The sequence below is a fragment of the Schistocerca americana genome, chromosome 11 (genome assembly GCF_021461395.2).
Source record: "Schistocerca americana isolate TAMUIC-IGC-003095 chromosome 11, iqSchAmer2.1, whole genome shotgun sequence".
NCBI lineage: Eukaryota > Metazoa > Arthropoda > Insecta > Orthoptera > Acrididae > Schistocerca > Schistocerca americana.
The window spans coordinates 52,024,709-52,043,526 of NC_060129.1; the positions used below are offsets into that span (position 1 = coordinate 52,024,709).

At 37.0% G+C, this 18,818-nt stretch overlaps 1 protein-coding gene across 1 annotated transcript in view; it reads right to left on the reverse strand.

Annotated features, from left to right (window-relative positions):
• LOC124553826 overlaps positions 1 to 14,340 on the reverse strand; it is a 67,866-nt gene extending 53,526 nt beyond the window's left edge. The window contains exons 1-5 of the mRNA XM_047127813.1: positions 14,244 to 14,340; positions 12,011 to 12,097; positions 9,041 to 9,103; positions 5,652 to 5,744; positions 3,982 to 4,074 (exon numbers count right to left, since the gene is read on the reverse strand). Coding sequence (XP_046983769.1) covers positions 3,982 to 4,074; positions 5,652 to 5,744; positions 9,041 to 9,103; positions 12,011 to 12,079 — 318 coding nt within the window. The 5' untranslated portion in view covers positions 12,080 to 12,097; positions 14,244 to 14,340. The remainder of the gene's footprint in view (positions 1 to 3,981; positions 4,075 to 5,651; positions 5,745 to 9,040; positions 9,104 to 12,010; positions 12,098 to 14,243) is intronic.
• Positions 14,341 to 18,818: the final 4,478 nt, after the last annotated feature.

The window sequence follows — 18,818 nt, forward strand, 5'->3', positions numbered from 1 at the left end:
GTGCTATTCCTTGGCACTGAAGTGTTCTGCAGTGATCAGGCTTTGTGAACAAGTGTTTTGTGTTGCATGTAACAGTGCAGCATGTCTGAAAACGAAATTCACAATTTAAGAGGTTATCTAAGAACACGCTCATTGGCTGTGAAGGTATTGAGCATTAGAAAGGCAATTCCAACCTATGGACAAGATCATGAACATGTGTGCAAAAGTGCCTATCTGGTTTTAGATGTTACAAAAGAGGTGTACAGAACAACTGCTGCACTTTACATTGACCTGTGTATGGTGCTAAGAATTGGGAAGGAGAAGGAAAAAAAGGAAGATGCAAATGATGAAGCAACACCAATTTATTCTCTACTAGAAACTCTGGGCAAGAAAAGCAGTTTTGATAAGTGGGTAGCCAAGATCGACACAAGTATGCAATGTGCTGACATGTTTATGGTTATTATTAACACAAGGAATAACCGGTTTCAGTAGCACACAAGTTTAATGGTAGGTCATCTATCGGAAATTGTCTTCACAAGCTTGGTTTTGGTCTCTTTCATTTAAAGACACTGTGAGACTCTGTGGGATCAACGTTTGATACCACACTTGTTAGGGGTTGCAGTTATCGACCATAGCCTGTAATAGTAACACTGGACCCGCGAGTCATGACTAGCATCGCTCTGTGGCTTGTAACAAGTCTATAGTGAGCACATGTCCACTCTTGCTCAGAACGTCAAGTATGAGAGTAGTATAGCCTGCAACCGATAGGAAGTAACCTCTAACAAGGAGCTTATTTCAAGTACAGCATAAGTCATGCCTCTATAGATCTCTGTTTGTAATTATATTCCTACAGAATATGAAGAATCCTGTACCACCAGTTAAGTACAATATGTATTATTTTTTTATCAATGACTACAAATTATTTTAGTCAATGCAGACCCAGACCATGCAGCCAGTTCCTTATCGATGTCACTGATAAACCTGCTGTGATTTATATGTTTCTATTAAGCATTGGCCACCGATCAACACTGGTGACAATCTGTTCGTCGTCGTCATAACAGACTGGACGAGACATGGCTTAATGTGCGTCACACATTGACAACAGGATGGCTGGACCACACAGCACAAGGAATATCCAAAGCACAGTTAGACAAGAGTGGCAGAATTGGCATCCTTCTTGCTAGCTCTGCTCACGGCTTCATTCCAACCTGTTTATTGCTGTTCCAGGAATCAAGGCAACTATCATCAGGAAATGAATCCCACAGTTTTTATGGAGTGGTTTTCAGATGCTCTGCTGTGAAATGTTCATCTGAATTCGATAGTAATAATGGACAATGTACCACACCACTCTGCTGTAATGGATAAGACTAACAATGAAGTGGAGGAAATTGAGTTTATGCACTGTGTACAAAGAAACATTCCATGAGATAAAATTGAATTTGGCATGAATAAAGCATAGTTAATGGAACTTATGCTGTAGAAGCCAAAACCTCCACAATGCAAGGTCAACAAACCAGTTAACACTAAAGAGCATAGTGTAATCAAGGCTTCCTCTGCATCATGCTCATTTGAATCTAGCTCATCATATATGGGTCCAGGTGAGAGGTAATGTGGCAAGTGACACCAAGAAGTTTACGCTCATTAAGGTTGAAATGCTGAAAAGAAGAGGCCATTGCACACTTCACCCCACAGGATTGATCCTGAATTGTCAGCTATTCCAAGGAGGAAATTCAGGAGACATTGATTTATGAAGGACTGCTGGAAGAACAGATGGAACAGAGTCATTTCAGTCAGCTCCAGTGCCAGTTCTAGTTCTGAGGAAGACAGCAATGATTCTTCCCTTGGGGTCACTCAACTTAATCTATAACTGTGAGTAGGTATTAAAGATTCATTGATATAACTGCTCTGTTTAGTATTGTCATTTCTTTACTGTCAAAGAATGTTTGCCTGGCAGCTGACTATTGGTCATAACCTAAGATACGCACAGTGTTATCACTACCGATTGTAAACTATGATTCCCTACACTCGCTCTTCACTAAATTGTCAAATGTCGCAACTTCTTTTAAACACACTATAGTAGTTTACTACCTCTGTGTTTCTTTATTTTTTGCACAGTTCATCTGATAACAGCTTGGTCATAAATTAAAACCGTTAATGATACCATGTGTGTGACATGAGGCTAAAGTATATAATAAAAAAATTTATAGGACAGTCACTATTTCCCCAGTTCACTGTGCTGAGTCTGTGTACATATTAGCTTATTTAATCATTCCCCCCCCCCCCCCCCTGGAAATTTCTTTGCCACAAACTCACAAATACAGAGACTCACTGACAAGGTAACAGCCCAATGTATTTGCCTCCAACACATTAATCAAAGTTACTGAAGTGCATAGAAGACTGCTACTAATGTAAAGATAACATGCCTCGTTGCCAATGAGGCAAAATTAAAATACATTTACACTTAAGCTTTCGGCCACATCCTGTATCAGAAAAAGAACTACTTTTCTATAAAAATAAAATTGAATTAAAAATCAAATAGTATATTGCTTTATTACAACAGTTTAAGGCTCAAAGTTTTAGAGAAGTTCAATATACTGTGCATAAATCATCTTTTGTACGCTAGTTACAAAATACAATAAGAACAATTGGTTTGAGGATATCAAGATGAAGCTAATTAATAAAGATTATTGTCAAGAATTTAGTGCAGTTTAATTGGAATCACTGTCTTAGAAATAGTACAGTTATTTGATGCCCTCAGGGGTGTGGAATATGCCAGACTGGTGTCTACCGCTGACAGTTTAACTGAAATTATCTCCTGAGCACCCTGAACATTACAGAAATTCCAACTTGTTTTTGATTGAGCCCTTTTCTGACAACAATTATTTTGCGTGATGTTCAGATTCACAACTTCAGAAGCACTGTATTATTGTCTTCTATTAGCGAATTTCACTTAAGTGTCTAAGGCTTCTACAGTCTCAATGTAAGAGACGTTAGCTTCAGACATTTTTCCTTCGTCACTCTAAGCTTCTGGCACCTCCTGTGACTTCACAACACTTGTATAATATCACATCATCAGTCAGCTCTTTTTCCGTGATTGAATTTCTGCCTATGTCAATCCATCTTAATGTCACCTGAAAAAGCACTCAGTTCACTGGTAGATACAGAATTTATCATTTTTACAATTTCAGAGCAATCAGCTGTAATCACATCATCATTTACATTGCTTTCCATTTCAGTTTCTTCAATCATTTTAGATCACAGTTCACTCATAATACCGTTTTGGTTCTCATTTTTTTTCCAATCTGCTTATGTTGTCCAGCTTTTTGTGGCTTGTCAAAATCACATGTTTGTGTTTTGCTGCTTTAGGTGCACTTTTGCTCTATTTGGAAAACATGTTCACTGTACATACAAACATTTTACTGTGGTGTAGTCTGACAGTCATAGAAGTATCTGAATACTAACACAGCATTACAACTTCATTAAATAATTAAAATACCAAAGCACTGATGCAAGAATAAGTACTGTAAACTTAGGTTTAGTGAATGAAGTATCACTGATATTCGCACAAAGCCAATATTATAACTAGCATATCTTGATGAGAATATAATCAATCAGTTAGGCAAACAATTGTTGCTGAAAAGATGTCACACCAAAAGGTTTCAATGTTTCTCGAAGGCATGCAAATGATCAAAGAATACGGGAAAATATCTGGCACATGTTGGACTACTGGATCTGCTGGATTATCATGATCTTAGTGTAACTGATATCAACCTGTGACAGTGAAAATATGACTACATATATTGTTACAGCTCTGTTGAAATTCTACTCAGAGCACTCAGCAAAACACTGACAATAATTCAAGTGGAATAATACAATACTACAAAACTACCAAGAGGTACAAACTATGCTAAATTCACTGTAATGTATCCTTTGTACTCCACAGTTACCAAATGACATATTTTCACTTCACATGCAATCCATCTGTAAGATGTGAATACTTACAAAATTCTCAGTTTCTTCTGCTCCTGAAGTTAGTACTGGATCCTCCTTGATAGAATCAGTGGACCCCGAGGCTAAAAATGAGTCTTCCAGATACTGAGAAAAGAAAACAAAACCTCTCATTATGTGCATACAACATAGCTCTCAATATTTCAGTATGAAGATCATCATACTTTTCATTGATTATCGTATCTTATTCAAAGAGTAATTTAATAAAGTTAATTTTCTGACCAGATATTATAGTATCACATGCTGTTGAGCAAATACATCAACTCATCTGGCTGAAAGTGTGTTGATCCATATCTGCAATACAGTACAGCAGTGTTTCTGCATAGCATAGATTTGACCATTTCTTGGTAGGTTTCTCGAGGTATATGGCACTAGATCTGCCTAGAATTTAACTCCTGCAAATCCCATGAATTATGGACTGTTGGTTTCTGAGTTCAGGGTTGGAATGTGTTCCATGGATGCACATCAGTTGAATTTGGTTGCCACACCATGGATGTTCATTCACTGCAATACTATTCAAACCACTGCAGTATCATTCTGGCCTTTTGAAATGGATAGTAACCTAGCTGGAAATCTGCATTACCACTATGAAACACAAAGCATCAATGGAACCATATTGACACAATCCACAGTAATCACAGTGTATTCGGTTACTACTAGAGGTTCAATGGAAGCCCAGGTATATGTTTCCTTTAGCATAATAATACCCCCACAGCCCTGTGTACACAGCACAGTGCATTCACTCTCATGGTGGGGAGTAGCTATAGTGTTGCCTTACCAGTGTATATCCAAATAATGCTGTGCTGTACTGGTCAAAGGTTAGAAGGAGTTAAATTAGAAAACAGTATACTTACAGTAGTAGATGAGTTTCGCTACTTTGGTAGCAAAATAACTGATAGGTGTACAAGTAGAGAGATATAAAATATAGACTGACCAAAACAACAAAAGTGTTTCTGAAGAAGAGAAATTTGTTAACATTGAATACAGACTCAAGTGCCAGAAACTCTTTTCTGAAGGTATTTGTCTGGAGTGTAGCCACATATGGAAGTGAAAGAGGGAGGATAAACAGATTAGACAAGAAGAGAACAGAAGCATTTGAAATGTGGTACTATGGAAGAATGCTGAGGATTAGATTGGTAGATCACATAACTAATGAACAGGCACTGACTGGTATTGGGGAGAAAAGAAATTTGCAGGACAACTTGACTAAAAAAGGGATTGGTTGACGGGATGCATTCTGAGACATCAAGGGATCACCATCTTAGAACAGGAGGGAAGTCTGCACACGGGGGTGGAGGCATGGGGGGGGGGGGGGGGTTCTAAAAATCAACAGGAGACCAAGAAATAAATACAGTAAGCAAATTCAGAATGGTGTAAGTTGCATCAGTTCTTCAAAGCTGAACAGGTTTACACAGGGCAGAGTAGCCTGGAGAGCTGCATTCAAACCAATGTTTGGACATGCAACCACAACAATGACAACAACAGCTAACACGTACAACACAAGGATAACCAGAGTCATGGAAATTTTACACAAATACTACAGATTACTGTATCATAGGTTAGAATGGCTCTCCATCTATGATCTTTTAACTATATGCAGCCATTACATTCATAATTGTCTTGCTGTAACTCAAGCATAAAACAACACTGATTTGAAAACTTACACTATGCTCAGAGAGTCTCTCATTCAGTTTTAGTCCTGGCTCTTCCTTTATGTCATAACATGGATCTTCAATTTTTAATGGATCTTGAAGTAACTGAAAAAGGAAACTAATTACCCACTTAAAGCTTGCACATAAACTTCTGTAACTACTGTATGACTATTAAGAGGGATTTGTCTTCAACTGCACCTCTCATAAAAAATTACATTGCTGAAAAAGTAACAATCGTACAAATACAATAAATTTTCCTTTTGAAGCAGAATGTGCATCAATTTGAAACTCACTGGCAGATTAACACTGTGTGCAGGACTCGTACTCAGAAGTAAGACCTTTCCCTTTCACAGGCAAGGGCATTTTTGGTAGCACACTTGCTTGCAAAAGGCAGGCAGAGGTCCTAAGTTTCTGATCTTACCTCCATTACACTGCATGATTTGGACTGCTGCATGGACTGTTTATGTATGCTCATGGCAATTTTTTCTATCATCTACACTTCAGTTCCTGTTAGTTGTCTACTTTGTCAAAATCCTACCATCAGTGACAACCAGAACCTCCTGTTCCACCAATTCTGCATTACCACCAGTGCAAGTGATATCCGTACATTAGGACAGAAAAGTAGTGATAAGAACTTTCTCATCATGCAACTATCTAATGAAGGACTCTGCATGTAGTGATTAATAATGAGACAGGGCAGCTACAACATCCTGACATTAACGATACATGATTTCAATACAATACTTTTTTTACAAGAAAATCCTGTGCCAGGAACGAGAATTATCATTCTCCTGAGCTCAAATCCTCACTCTGGAGCTATGCTGACACAGTTTTTCAAATGGATAAATAGGAGGAAATGAAGACATGCAAAGGAGATAGTTGCACATTTCTGAACAGACTGAAAGCAGTGCAACGGACATAACGGTACGTTCATAATTGAGTAATCACAACAGAGTGTCCATAGCATGGGCACAGATAAACTCTGCCTTATAACAGGGTGTATATGCAGAGAAGGAAAAAAAATCCTGGTTAAAAATACACTCTTCCCAGGGCGAACATACACTTTCACCATGATAAATCCCGCGGGACTGTGAAACATACCAATCCTTTCAATGGTTAAGGTTTTAGACACCAGCACCACTTCTTCACAGCACCTTAGACAGCAAAACCCAGAGAAAATTTTAAAAGAAAGAAAAAAAACGCACTCTCAGAAACATCTTTGATGTGCAGCAACATGTACACTGCATTTTCACATTTTGTAATTACAAAAGTATAAATTCGAATTCAACCCAACACAGCATGTTAGTTTCTGAAGCACTAAAATTGTGACGCAATTTTGTAAGCCAGTCAGTTATTTCACCACCCGATGACACCAGATATTCAGAGCACAGGACACACGATGTAGTCAGCCAATAGCAACATCACTATTAAGTAGTGCAAATGCACAACCAATAGGTTGACGAAGCCTGGAAGGGCCAAGGAAGAGCAAAGGCCTACTATGCAACGCACGAAAGGAAAGGTTGTTTATAACGTATTTCAAACTAGTTGAGACTTTTGACAGTTCAGTACAAAGTGAGTGGAGGGAAGCATAGTTGCCAGCATGGAATATTGCTGTAGGTGAAGAAAACGTCAGGCATGCTTGGCACATAACCAGTCAGCTGCACTGGCTGGTCGATCTGAGCCAAACTTCAGAAGTTGCAACTAATTTTAAATGCACTATAATGTAAACTGTGTGTGATCCAGAGAACACTGGATGTAGGGACCAAATGAATGAGGCCCTGCAGTTGTTAACACCTCACATTCTGCAGGATGGAGTTTGCTCCATCTGTACATCTTCCTTTAGATTTTCCACATAGAAAAAATGTAGAAATGAAAAGAGTAAAAAATATTTAATGAAGGAAAACATAGAAATGAAAAAGAGTGAAGAAAATTTAATCAAGGCACACAGAGTTGATATGCAGCTTGGGTAAATACCTTGATAACAAGGATAATGAAACAAATTGAAGTATATGACATTGTAAGGGTTTATGGAAATATAGAAGAGAGAACGAAGGACAGAAGCCTATTATGGGGCTTAATTTTAATAATAGATTATACTTAGGCGGAAAATACAAAAACTGCCAGATTGTTGTACATGTGGATATTATATAGTATCATGTTGATTCAGTTGGTGATATGAATCAGCAGTGTGTTGGGAAGTGTCAACATTCACTTTGGGTTTCCTGATATTCTGGAGTATTTTCAAGGAAAAGCATTCATATCTTGAATCATACTTCATCATCATTTTCACAGGATATAATGAATTCTCATTCTTGCTCTGCCCACTAAGCACACCTCCCATGAGAATGACAACTGATTCAGTCAAAGAAATATCTGTGGTTACTTTACTCATCAAAACAACTGGTCAAATAGGTAGGAAATGACTGATCAAGTCCAGGGCTTTGCAGCAACTATCATGCATACTTTATACATACATCAACACAATCACACATACATCTTATTTTTGTTTGGATATACATGGGTGTTCTAAAAAGTAATGCCTCAATTTTTTTTATTCTGTTCTCAGTATCAGTTGAGGTACTACATGTCATACATGTTACTCGACTGAGTAATGTGCACAATATGAAATACCTCGATTGGCTTTGTCACTCCACTGACCCAAATTCAAACCATCTGCTGCTAGAGAGCTCTGGATTATAGCACATAACATGAACATGTGTTACTTAACTGTGTTGGTGCATGAGGAGCAGTGTACTGTGATCAGGTTTTGAATTCAAAGAGTGTTCATACATGCTGCACCCTTTCCTTCAGCATGACAATGCCCGACTACACATTAGCGCTGCAACATCTGTAACAATCTGGCAGCTTGGGTTCAATGTAATCGATGATCCTCCATACAGTCCCGACTTGACCCGTCCAATTTTCATTTGTTTCCTAATCTAAACAATACCTTCATGGACTTCGATTAGATAGTGACTGAAGCAGTGAGAGCAGAGGTGAGGTTGTGGCTCTGTCAACAAAGTCAAACATACAAGATGTAAAATGTTAACAAAGCTTGTTTATTTGAAAAGCGTTGACACTACTTACATAAAAATGTGGAGGCATTACTTTTCAGCATGCCCTTGTACAAGATAATAATTCTACTAATGTATATACTAAAATTACTGTTCCTGTACGAAGACAATCCCTCAACCCATATAGAGCAATGCCTAAAAAATACTATATTTAGTCTTCAATGCCATATTTGACGCAAGTGGGCAAATGATGATATTGTGTCAGTCGTCATTACAAGCATTACTGAACAAACATTGACACTAATACATAGCTATATTGCTTACCTCTTCCATTACATTCCCCACAACTGTGAAGATTCTACTCAATCACAAAAATACTAGAATTACCTCTTGATTCCCAGTCTCCTGCCATTCTTCCTTTATTTTCACACTGGAGTGGTATACCTGGACCTGTGGTAACAGCAAAACAAAGCAAAATGAGTACAGTTAAACACTCATAATCTCCACACACTGTTAAGAACTTTCACATCTTTGAAGTCAAATTGAAGTAACTGTCAAGATTAATAAATGTCACAACTATCATTTTATTGCCAGTTCTCGGTATATGTTCTTTTGTGTGACAGTAATTCTGGTTGATGGAAAACTGATTTGTCGTATTTCAATTAGAATGAAATTAACATTATGAGAATCACATTATTTTCAACATCTTCGTCACTACAGAACTATTCTACAAATAATTTCTGAGTGATGAAACAGCCAAGGTAGTTTCTTTAATACAGCACTGAGTTATTGAAAAACAGGTATTCTTACACAATTGAAGTAGTGCAAAAGATAAATGTCATGTGTATCTTGGTTTCTGTGGTTATTCCAAATGGGAGTGGCATAAGATTATTATCACAGAAATTACAGGTTTTATTGTATCACAAATTATTCAACTTGCTCACAATGCACTATCTATAGTAGATGCATTACCATTTAAAGAATGAAAATGGGCAAGATAATCCTCGAATTTTCAGAAAAATTAATAGAAGTTAAATACAAAGAAGAGAAATGAAATAAAATCAAGGCAAAAAGGTTGAAAGCTGGACAACACATTTCTCTACACTGTTATTCTTAGGCCAGACTTATAATGAATGTAAAGTCTAGCTTGACTCAATGCATACTGTCTGCTATGTTGTCAACATATACAGCTAATCTGCCAACATTTTTTTGCAAAGCCAATTTATGGAGCATGTTCTTACATTTGTACTGTCACCAGTCTGTGGAAACATTCAAGAAGAGAGAGGCAAAGGAAGCAACAAGTCTTTTACAATGCAACCAAAAGTTTGAATCAAACTTCAAGTTATATTGTTTACAACAAAAATTCCTTAATATTTGTGTAACATCCTCACAATTCTACAAATGTCATTTGTCATGAACTGATGTATGTAGAAGAGATAGTTACAAAAAGAACATCAATACTGAATGTACAACCTCTTACTTTTGCCATAAGTTTGCTACCATCAAATATATACACTCTGGAATATATCAGGGTGCATGTATACAGTATCAGAAAAATAAATTAATGTATACTACAGAATTTTCTGTTACTGATCTTATTGAGGCTTAGTTTACACATTCAGAGAGAAGTGCTACTGCAAGACATTATTATATGAAACTAACTTCTTAAATCAATGTTCACAGTAAATATCTCTTCAAACTTCTTTCAAGGTAACAATTAGATATCTTGACTGAGCACTGGTAGACCGATTATCATTAACACAGCAGCAATACAAGCCCTAAGAAATTTTCAATGGATGACTTCACCAACAATATGCAAATATTAGAAAAATAAAAACTGAAGAACTATCAGGATCTACAGAAGAAAAGTTTTGAGTGCGGTTAACACCTGTAGACATATTAAAAATCTGAAAATACTGGACTACAGTAGGAAAACAAGGGTTTTCATCAGATGCACAAAGGTAACTATGGAAAAAGATTGTTATAAAAACATTCATTGTCATTTACAAACCACAATTAGACTATCACCTTCCTATTTAACACAGGCCTTAGGCTGTGCTGTAACTATATAACTGCTACAGGTATAGTATAGGACTCAATCCACATCACTGCTTTCCTTAAGTGACCAGCATCTCCACTAGCCCTATGCTGGCATAGCAAAAAGACAGTTCAAGCCACCACTCAACTAGTGACATAAACAAAACAGACAAACACACTCTAGAATAGGAACACACAAACACAACTCCAAGGTACCACCTATGTAACATATGATACACTTGAAAAAACTACACTAATAGTTTGTATTGTTCACTAGACCTGTAATTATTTTTCAGTTCCAGAAAACATTTACTGTTAATACTGAAATTACAATTTCTATTCAATGCACTGTTTTGTTGTTGTGATTAGCCTTAAACCTTGTTTGACGCAGCTCTCCCCAGTAGTCCATTTCTGCAGCTACTGCAGTTGCCCCTGCTTACTGAAGTCAATCCTTTGTCTCTCTCTACTTTTTTATCCCAAACCTCTTTTAGTCAAATTGTGGATTAAATTTTAACCACTTACTCATAATTAGCTCTCGGATCTCCCTATAAAAATCTTCAGCATTCTCCTGTAGCACAACATATGAAAAGCATCTATTGTCTTCAAGTCTAGTTATTGTCCACTTTTCAAGTATAGAATGTAATAATGCATTACCTGAACCTGCTATATTTTGAAATTACATTGCTGATATTCATTAATATGCCATCTTCATTCTTGCATTGTAGATTAAAGATGACACTTAACGGAAATGTATCAGTTCAGATTAAATCTGCCTTTAAGCAAACATACAACCACTGCCAGTGCATTAAGAATATGCTTAAATTTATTAAATTGATCTGTAGCAAAGCTGAAGGTCTAGGTTAGTATGAAAGGGACAGTGTGGATCAAAGTTGCCATAGCAGTGTTGAACCATTTGTTTAATTCCGTACTAACAGTCAACACACTGCGTGATGGCAGTGTGGACACTTACTGAAATACTGTGCTTACTGGAACTGACATCCAGCCAATCACTCGTGAACTATTTTGTCATAATAGCTTAATTTTATACAAAGATGTTATCACTGGAAATAAGCAGTGGATTACAAATTTGCCTACATTTACAAAAATTAAATTTAAAACCTCCCCTGCATCATTTGTGAATTTTAACACATATTACAATTTATGCATAGTGCTGCAAAAGATGTGTGTGACCTCGAAGACTTACTGGATATTTTATTGCATACTTTCAGCAATACAACATGAATTCTGTTTATTCACAGAACATATCACACACCGAAATTAATGAAAATACAGTAATAAAATTACAAAGTAACTACTTACAATGGAGCCTGGTGAACCTGCTGTTTCATTTGTTTCATCTTTTATCCGAATAGTTTTCTGGTGGTCCATTACTGCAGTTATTAGCCCCTGAAAAGCAAGGAACCAGGTACAAAGAGTCACATTCAATTTCCATTATTAATGTGAGATACAGCTCAAAGGCAGTATTTTCAGTCCATTACTGGCTGCAGCAGATGAACCACTAAACTAGAAAAATTCTACACTACCTGAAGAAAGGAGTCCAATGACATGAACTGATTTACCATTTCCTCATTACGAAGTGTCATACATATAATCTCAAAATGAGAGAAAATCAGTGTTTTGCAAAATCCATCCCACAGAAACAAATGCTAGAACTGATTGATGCTGTTTGTTTCTGACATTTGTTTAAGATACACTAGCTACATAACACTACTGTGAGCATTACTTGATATGTGTATTGCTTTTTCCCACAGGACTGTAACTACAGCATTATGAGGAATCAAAGCAACTAATAAATGGAAAATGGATTTTCTACTGAAAATCAGCTCCTAACATCAACCACAATTTTAAAGACTAAGAAAGATAAGTTGAAATAGAGACTTCGATCTTTGGGATTCAGTTTGGGGCTACCAGAATGCATATGATTATCCAAATGTTATAATCCAGTTCTCATTGATGCAGGTAAGAACAAAATGGAATTTGCAGTTCTTAATCATGTATGTGGCACTTTCAGTACTTAACCTCTAAACTTGGACATTAGTCTGCAGTTTGTCTTCAGTTATGTACAAAATGAAAATCTAACTACAAGAGATGTTCAGCATCATTTTATTATATGTTTAATGTGTGTTTTTGACACAGTTGCTCCAGTAAGGCTTTCCTTTTATAAGGCATAACTGAATACCCAGATTAGAGCAAATATTGCAGTGCTGAATTTTTTATCCATTCACGCAAAAAAAAGGAACCACATGCACTGTACTTTTTCAAGAACCATCAAAATTTTTTTTATCATCATCTATGTTTAATATTCTATTACTAAACATATTTATTGCCTCTCCTCCATCTCAACTGTGAACCCATGGTGACAATTACATTTAGGCTATATAGCAGCTCTTTCTACACTAGTTACTTCCTTTCTACATCTATCTGCAAAGATGTAGCATTATCCTTACACTAAACATTCATAAATGCATCTTAATACAAACTGTTGTTGGTGCACGATTTCCAGATCAAGTAATAGGATACTAAAATGATTCCAAATAGCCACAACAAATGAATATGTCCAACATTTCTTTTCTGCTGATGCCCCATTCCTGAAATGAAGTAACTATGTGCACTAAACGACTGAACAATACTATCGAAGTTACTCCACTGTAGTACGGACAAGCATCACATTACATCATAACAAACGCTGTTCTTATCCCTCGTCTTTCCTTCACAAAAAAAATATTACATCACAACAGAAATACCGATTAAGGTAACCAAATAGTGAGAGTGAGAAATTTGCTGTCGTAGGTCGTCCTTCCTACAGAAATTATAAATGACTTACCACTTTCACTGGAGATCACAACATATGGAAACTGTTGAAAAAACGTCGAAAATACAAATCGTCTCTTTTACGAAGTTACAGATTACAGAATATAGATGTAGAGATTTTATCGGATGGGACGAAAATAGCAAGTAACTCACAAGACGCTATGGGCTACAAGCAGCACCTGTACTTTTCACAATTGATGTATAGTATACGTAGGGAGTACCTGCGTACCAAAGTTACTGATCTCTGTCCATTTCGAAAAATTACAAGCTTATGGAAAACAAAACGTAAAATATATTAATACAAACAAATCTTTAGTTTGTAATTTATAAACTGACGTATTCAGAAGAATAATCTGTATGATGTCCTGAAACTGTATTATTTCTAGGGAATAGGGATTGTACTTGATTATTCGATGTTGAATAAATATTATTATTATTATTATTAAGTTGTTTCTTTTGGAAAACATAACATAATAGAAGCATCAACCAAATTCGCGCACTAACCCAAACCATAAACCAATCCCCCAACGATAATTTAAATACAGCCCGTTGGATACACAAAATAAACTTCAAATACCAGGCAAAATGCCGTTAAATTAATACAATATTGCAACTATTGTCAGAACATCGTAACAAAATACATGGAAAATGCTTCGTGTGACCCATGCAGTTACAAGAATAATAAATATGTGATTGAATGAAACAACAAGTTTACTGTTACCTTTGCTTATTTATCTCCACGGTTTACATTTGTAATTTGACACAGTCTCCCATTAAACGGCACTGCCGTTAAAAGTTGTTACTTGTTACCGTTTCACAGCTGGAGCGACACTAGCGCTCCAAGCGGCAAGAAGGGAGAACTTCAGATTCACTTCTGCTGCTCGTACACTTCCCGTCAGCCCATTTCTGGTTGGACTCACGTGAGAGGTAGCTGATTTTCGGCGAATACTCCGAGGGGCTACAGTTAAATAACGACATAGTTCGAATCCATCAGTTTAGTTATCAGTACAACTGCGAGTAGTGAAAAATGGCAGGAATGTCGTATGAATCTTGTCATAACCTTAGCTTATTAACTCTGGGTACATTTTAGTTGATGTTAGAACGATTATTAGTGTTTCATATTATATGTTTGTAGGTTATCGGTCGCTATTACAAATGTTATCTTCGCAGCTGCGACAGAAAGTACGCGGAACTTCGCCACAGCACTGTTTAAGTAAAATGTTAGCAACGTGCGTTTTTAAGTATGAAGTAATATGTAAACTGAGTACTGTAGGTTAAATTCGAAGCTTAATTTCTTGTGCCGCTCACATAATAGAATAAAGTGTACAGCCTTGTAATACAACAAAAAATATACGTAATGTGACAGATTCGTTTACTTCTGTGCTTTAGAAGCTAGTCCTATTGGGGAAAGTGTGAGTACGCTAATCCAGTTTTTATGTCAGATTTGGTAACTGCTCGATTTCTCCAGCTACAGCATGTTTATAACATATGAAGACATGCAGATCGAAAAGGTTGACAGTGTTAAGTTTCTGGGACTACAACTCGATAATAAATTCAGTTGGAAGGGCATACCACATTTTTTCACTTTATTACTTCATAAGGGAGCGTATTCTGTGGTAACTTTCAAACGTAGCAAAAGTTTTTCGCATATAAAAGCGTGTAATAAAAATCGTTTGTGGTATAAATTCAAGAACATCATTTAGGAACCTGTTCAAGGAACTTTGTATTCTAACCACTGCTACCTAGTATATTTATTCCTTAATGAAATTTCCAACCAATAGCTCAATACATAATGTCAGTACTAGAAATGGGAACAGCAATCTACATAGAGAACTAAAATCACTACCTTGGTCCAAAAGGGGTCCAATATTCAGGAACATGCATTTTCAATAAACTGCCAGCAAGTCAGCAACCATTAAAAACTTGGTTCCAGATAAAGCACGGTTTACAGTGTGTTTGAAAGACTATTTGATGCAGAAGTGTCTGATTCCACCCGTCATCAATATGCCGGAAATGGCTACTTTAAGTGTGTCTATGACGTCACTACATACACATGGCAACAAACACGAAACACAATAATACAATAACATCTCCCACCAAAAATACAATCAAACCAATGGGACAACTGCGGGAAGTTGGGGGTTTTAGGGTGAGGACAAGCTAGTTAAAAAAAAAAAAAAAAAAGAGCCATGATCCCAAAACACAAAATGAAGAACAAAAAGAAAAAATACAGCATTTTGCTACACCAACAAAAATCTGTAGGAATCGGACATTTCCCTTGAACAATATAGGTCAACCATAGCTGACCATACTAAAACACCAATACCCACAACTAAAAGTATGAAAATTGGAATCGGACATTTCCCTTGACCTACATAGGTCAACCTCAGATGACGATACTAAAACATCAACACATACAACTATGAAAATGGGAATCGGTCATTTCCGGTGACCTATATAGGTGCACCACAGCTACTGATGCAAAAAAAAACCAACACCTACAACTGTGAAAAATAAAACCACAATCCCAAAAGTCCACAAATCAATCATTCGTACATAAATTAAATCACATTCAATACTCCATAAATACACAAAACATCACAGGTAGAAAAAAAAAAAAAATAATTACCACCAGCAAATTCCGGCACTGTAAACTAGATCGGCAGCCCCCACCCCCTACACAGACACAAAAACCAACTCATAAACACCGTGCTGTAATGACATTCACACACAATCACACCTTTACGTCGAAGCAGACGGGTGGAATCAGACGCTTCCATTGACCCCTCCTTCTACTCTGTAGATGAATATCGTAACAGAGACTGAGAGACCAGCTTAGATAAAAATTCTGCTAGATTTCAGTTTTGACAGAACTTGGTTGCAACAGTCAAGATCGGGTATTCTGTGTATGATAAATTTTTTAAAAGTGCGTAACTGTGTTTTATTCTGACAGTATATCAATTATGTAAATATTAGCAGTTACTGTGACATATTCACATATTTTGACAATCTCCTGACAAATGATGAGGATAATAATTATTATATTCAACTGTATTATGTTATACTTTCTGACATGCTATTTGTCATTCGCAATGGCCAGCGGCTATTTCCGAAGAAGTACGTAAATATTTGTTCGCTCCAGTAACTATCGTCTTTGTAATATCACCGGGGTCTAAGACTGGAGTCACTGTATTGGGAACACAGACACACAGTTATTCCGTTACCAACTTCCAGGTTACCTGTAATGGTAGCCCCGTAGCCCGATAACTGCCAGAGAGTGAGAACTGTGAGCCAATAACGATAACTGCCAGAGGAAAATACCTATCTCTGACAGTTATTTCCGTAGTCACTTGAATTCCTTCTGGTACCTCTTCTTATACAAATACAACCCGTCCAAGCTAAATTGACATCTGAGGCGGTGGCTTAAGGGAACGACTGTACTTGTTAATGCCTGTACTGCAGCTCGTATCAGCCACCGCTTGGACATTAACTTTATTTAATTGTTTGTGCTAAAAGTAACGAAGGCGCACGATATAGTACACAGTTCTTATCAACAGATGGCGCGTAGTCTCACAGTTAGTCCCATGGCCTATAGAACGCCTTCCAAATGGTCTACCCCCTCCTTAGTTCCTAGCCAGATCTCCGGTGAGTTGACGGGAAAGCGTAGTACGATCTTCGGTCAACAGTTGGCGTGAGGCACTGTTGACATTAGACAGTTATTGAAATAACTGCCTGTATCAGAGGAAGGGTTATTGCAGTAACCGTTACTTTTCAGTAACCGGTTATTTCTATCAGTTACGTTATTTTTTGCCACCTCTAGTTACCATTGAGCGTCGACCATGTGCAGCAGCAACAGCAATGTTTTTTTTTTTTTTTGGGACGAGGTGATGCAAAGTAAGATTATTTGTTAATTAATTGTAAAAAGTGTTCTGTGTATGTTAATTATGGGTGAGAATATGGAAACTCTATTATATATTTGTTATTTTCAGACTACAATGTAACGGACGAGTTCCTGGTTTTCCATTCACCTTGTGCGGAAGAACCCTTTCTTTCACGTCCCACACCGGAAGCATTGTGGGACAGGGAAGCTGCACTGAAAGTAATTGAATTCTATAGAATTCATAATCAAAGGCTCGGTAAGACCCGAGATCTGAAGCGGAAGCAGCAATTATGGGACGCGATGTCCACTTATATCAAGAAAGCTTTGGGAAAGACGTTCTCGCCAGCGCAGTATGAAAACAAATGGCAATGTTTGCTACGTTCTTATAAGGGCGCAATGGACAACAAGGAATTAGGGAGAGGTCGGAAAGACTTCGTGTATATGAAAGCTATGGACGATATCTTTCAGAACAAGAGCGACAATTACCCGGAGGTTTTGCTTGATGGTGCAAGTATCGAATGTAACTTTACATTCGATACTTCATACAGTCATCACATGAACTTCAAGAGACTTCTAGTTTATAACGGTTTTCAATGAACATTAACACAGTGCCTTATTTTGTTTAGACGTTGTGGCGGAGGCAGCGACCAACCAAGCGACCAGGTTGTTCCAGGCCATCAGGATACACGACGAAGGTTATCTGTCCTAGCTGTTAATTACTAAATGCTAAGAGTCCATGTGGGTGTGAGCATTGCAGTTTCATAGCTTTTGTTGTATATGACCCTATTTTCTGTATCCTTCAATTTATGGTTTATGTGAGTAAGTAATTTTTCAATTCATCCTCCAAGGTAACTGGAGGTATCACAATTTTGATTTACCAATATCTGTAAATATAAAAAAAAATTTTGATTCTTATTTGCAAGATCTCGGTCCGAAGTTATGCAGTTTGTCAGTTCTCTCAGTGGAAACTGTGGGAGTATGTTGGATGTTTGTGTGACCTTTTTCGTTTTTCAGTGCACTCATTGACAGTTCCATTCAAATTTCTTTGTATGTAGTAATCTTCCAAGCAAATATGACCCCAGTTTGATTTGTACACTATTAATGCCAATAATTTAATTGGTTAGAAGCACTGTAGTTCCTTTATTTTTTCATTCCTTAATATCAGTTTTACCCTCTCTAAGTATTGCAGACATGTATAGTCTTCCCTTATTCCTTCTAGAGGTATTTACATTAAACTGGTTTATTAGTGATATGAAAACTGTTTTCAGTAACAATATTGTGCCTAAAAGCATTGCTATTTGATTGTGTTCATTCTCTTTATCCAAGCAAATCTGATTTAACTCTGTATTTTTTAGTGCCTTCTTTCATGTACTAAATTATTTTCATTGCTGGGTAAGTGCTAACATTACTATGATG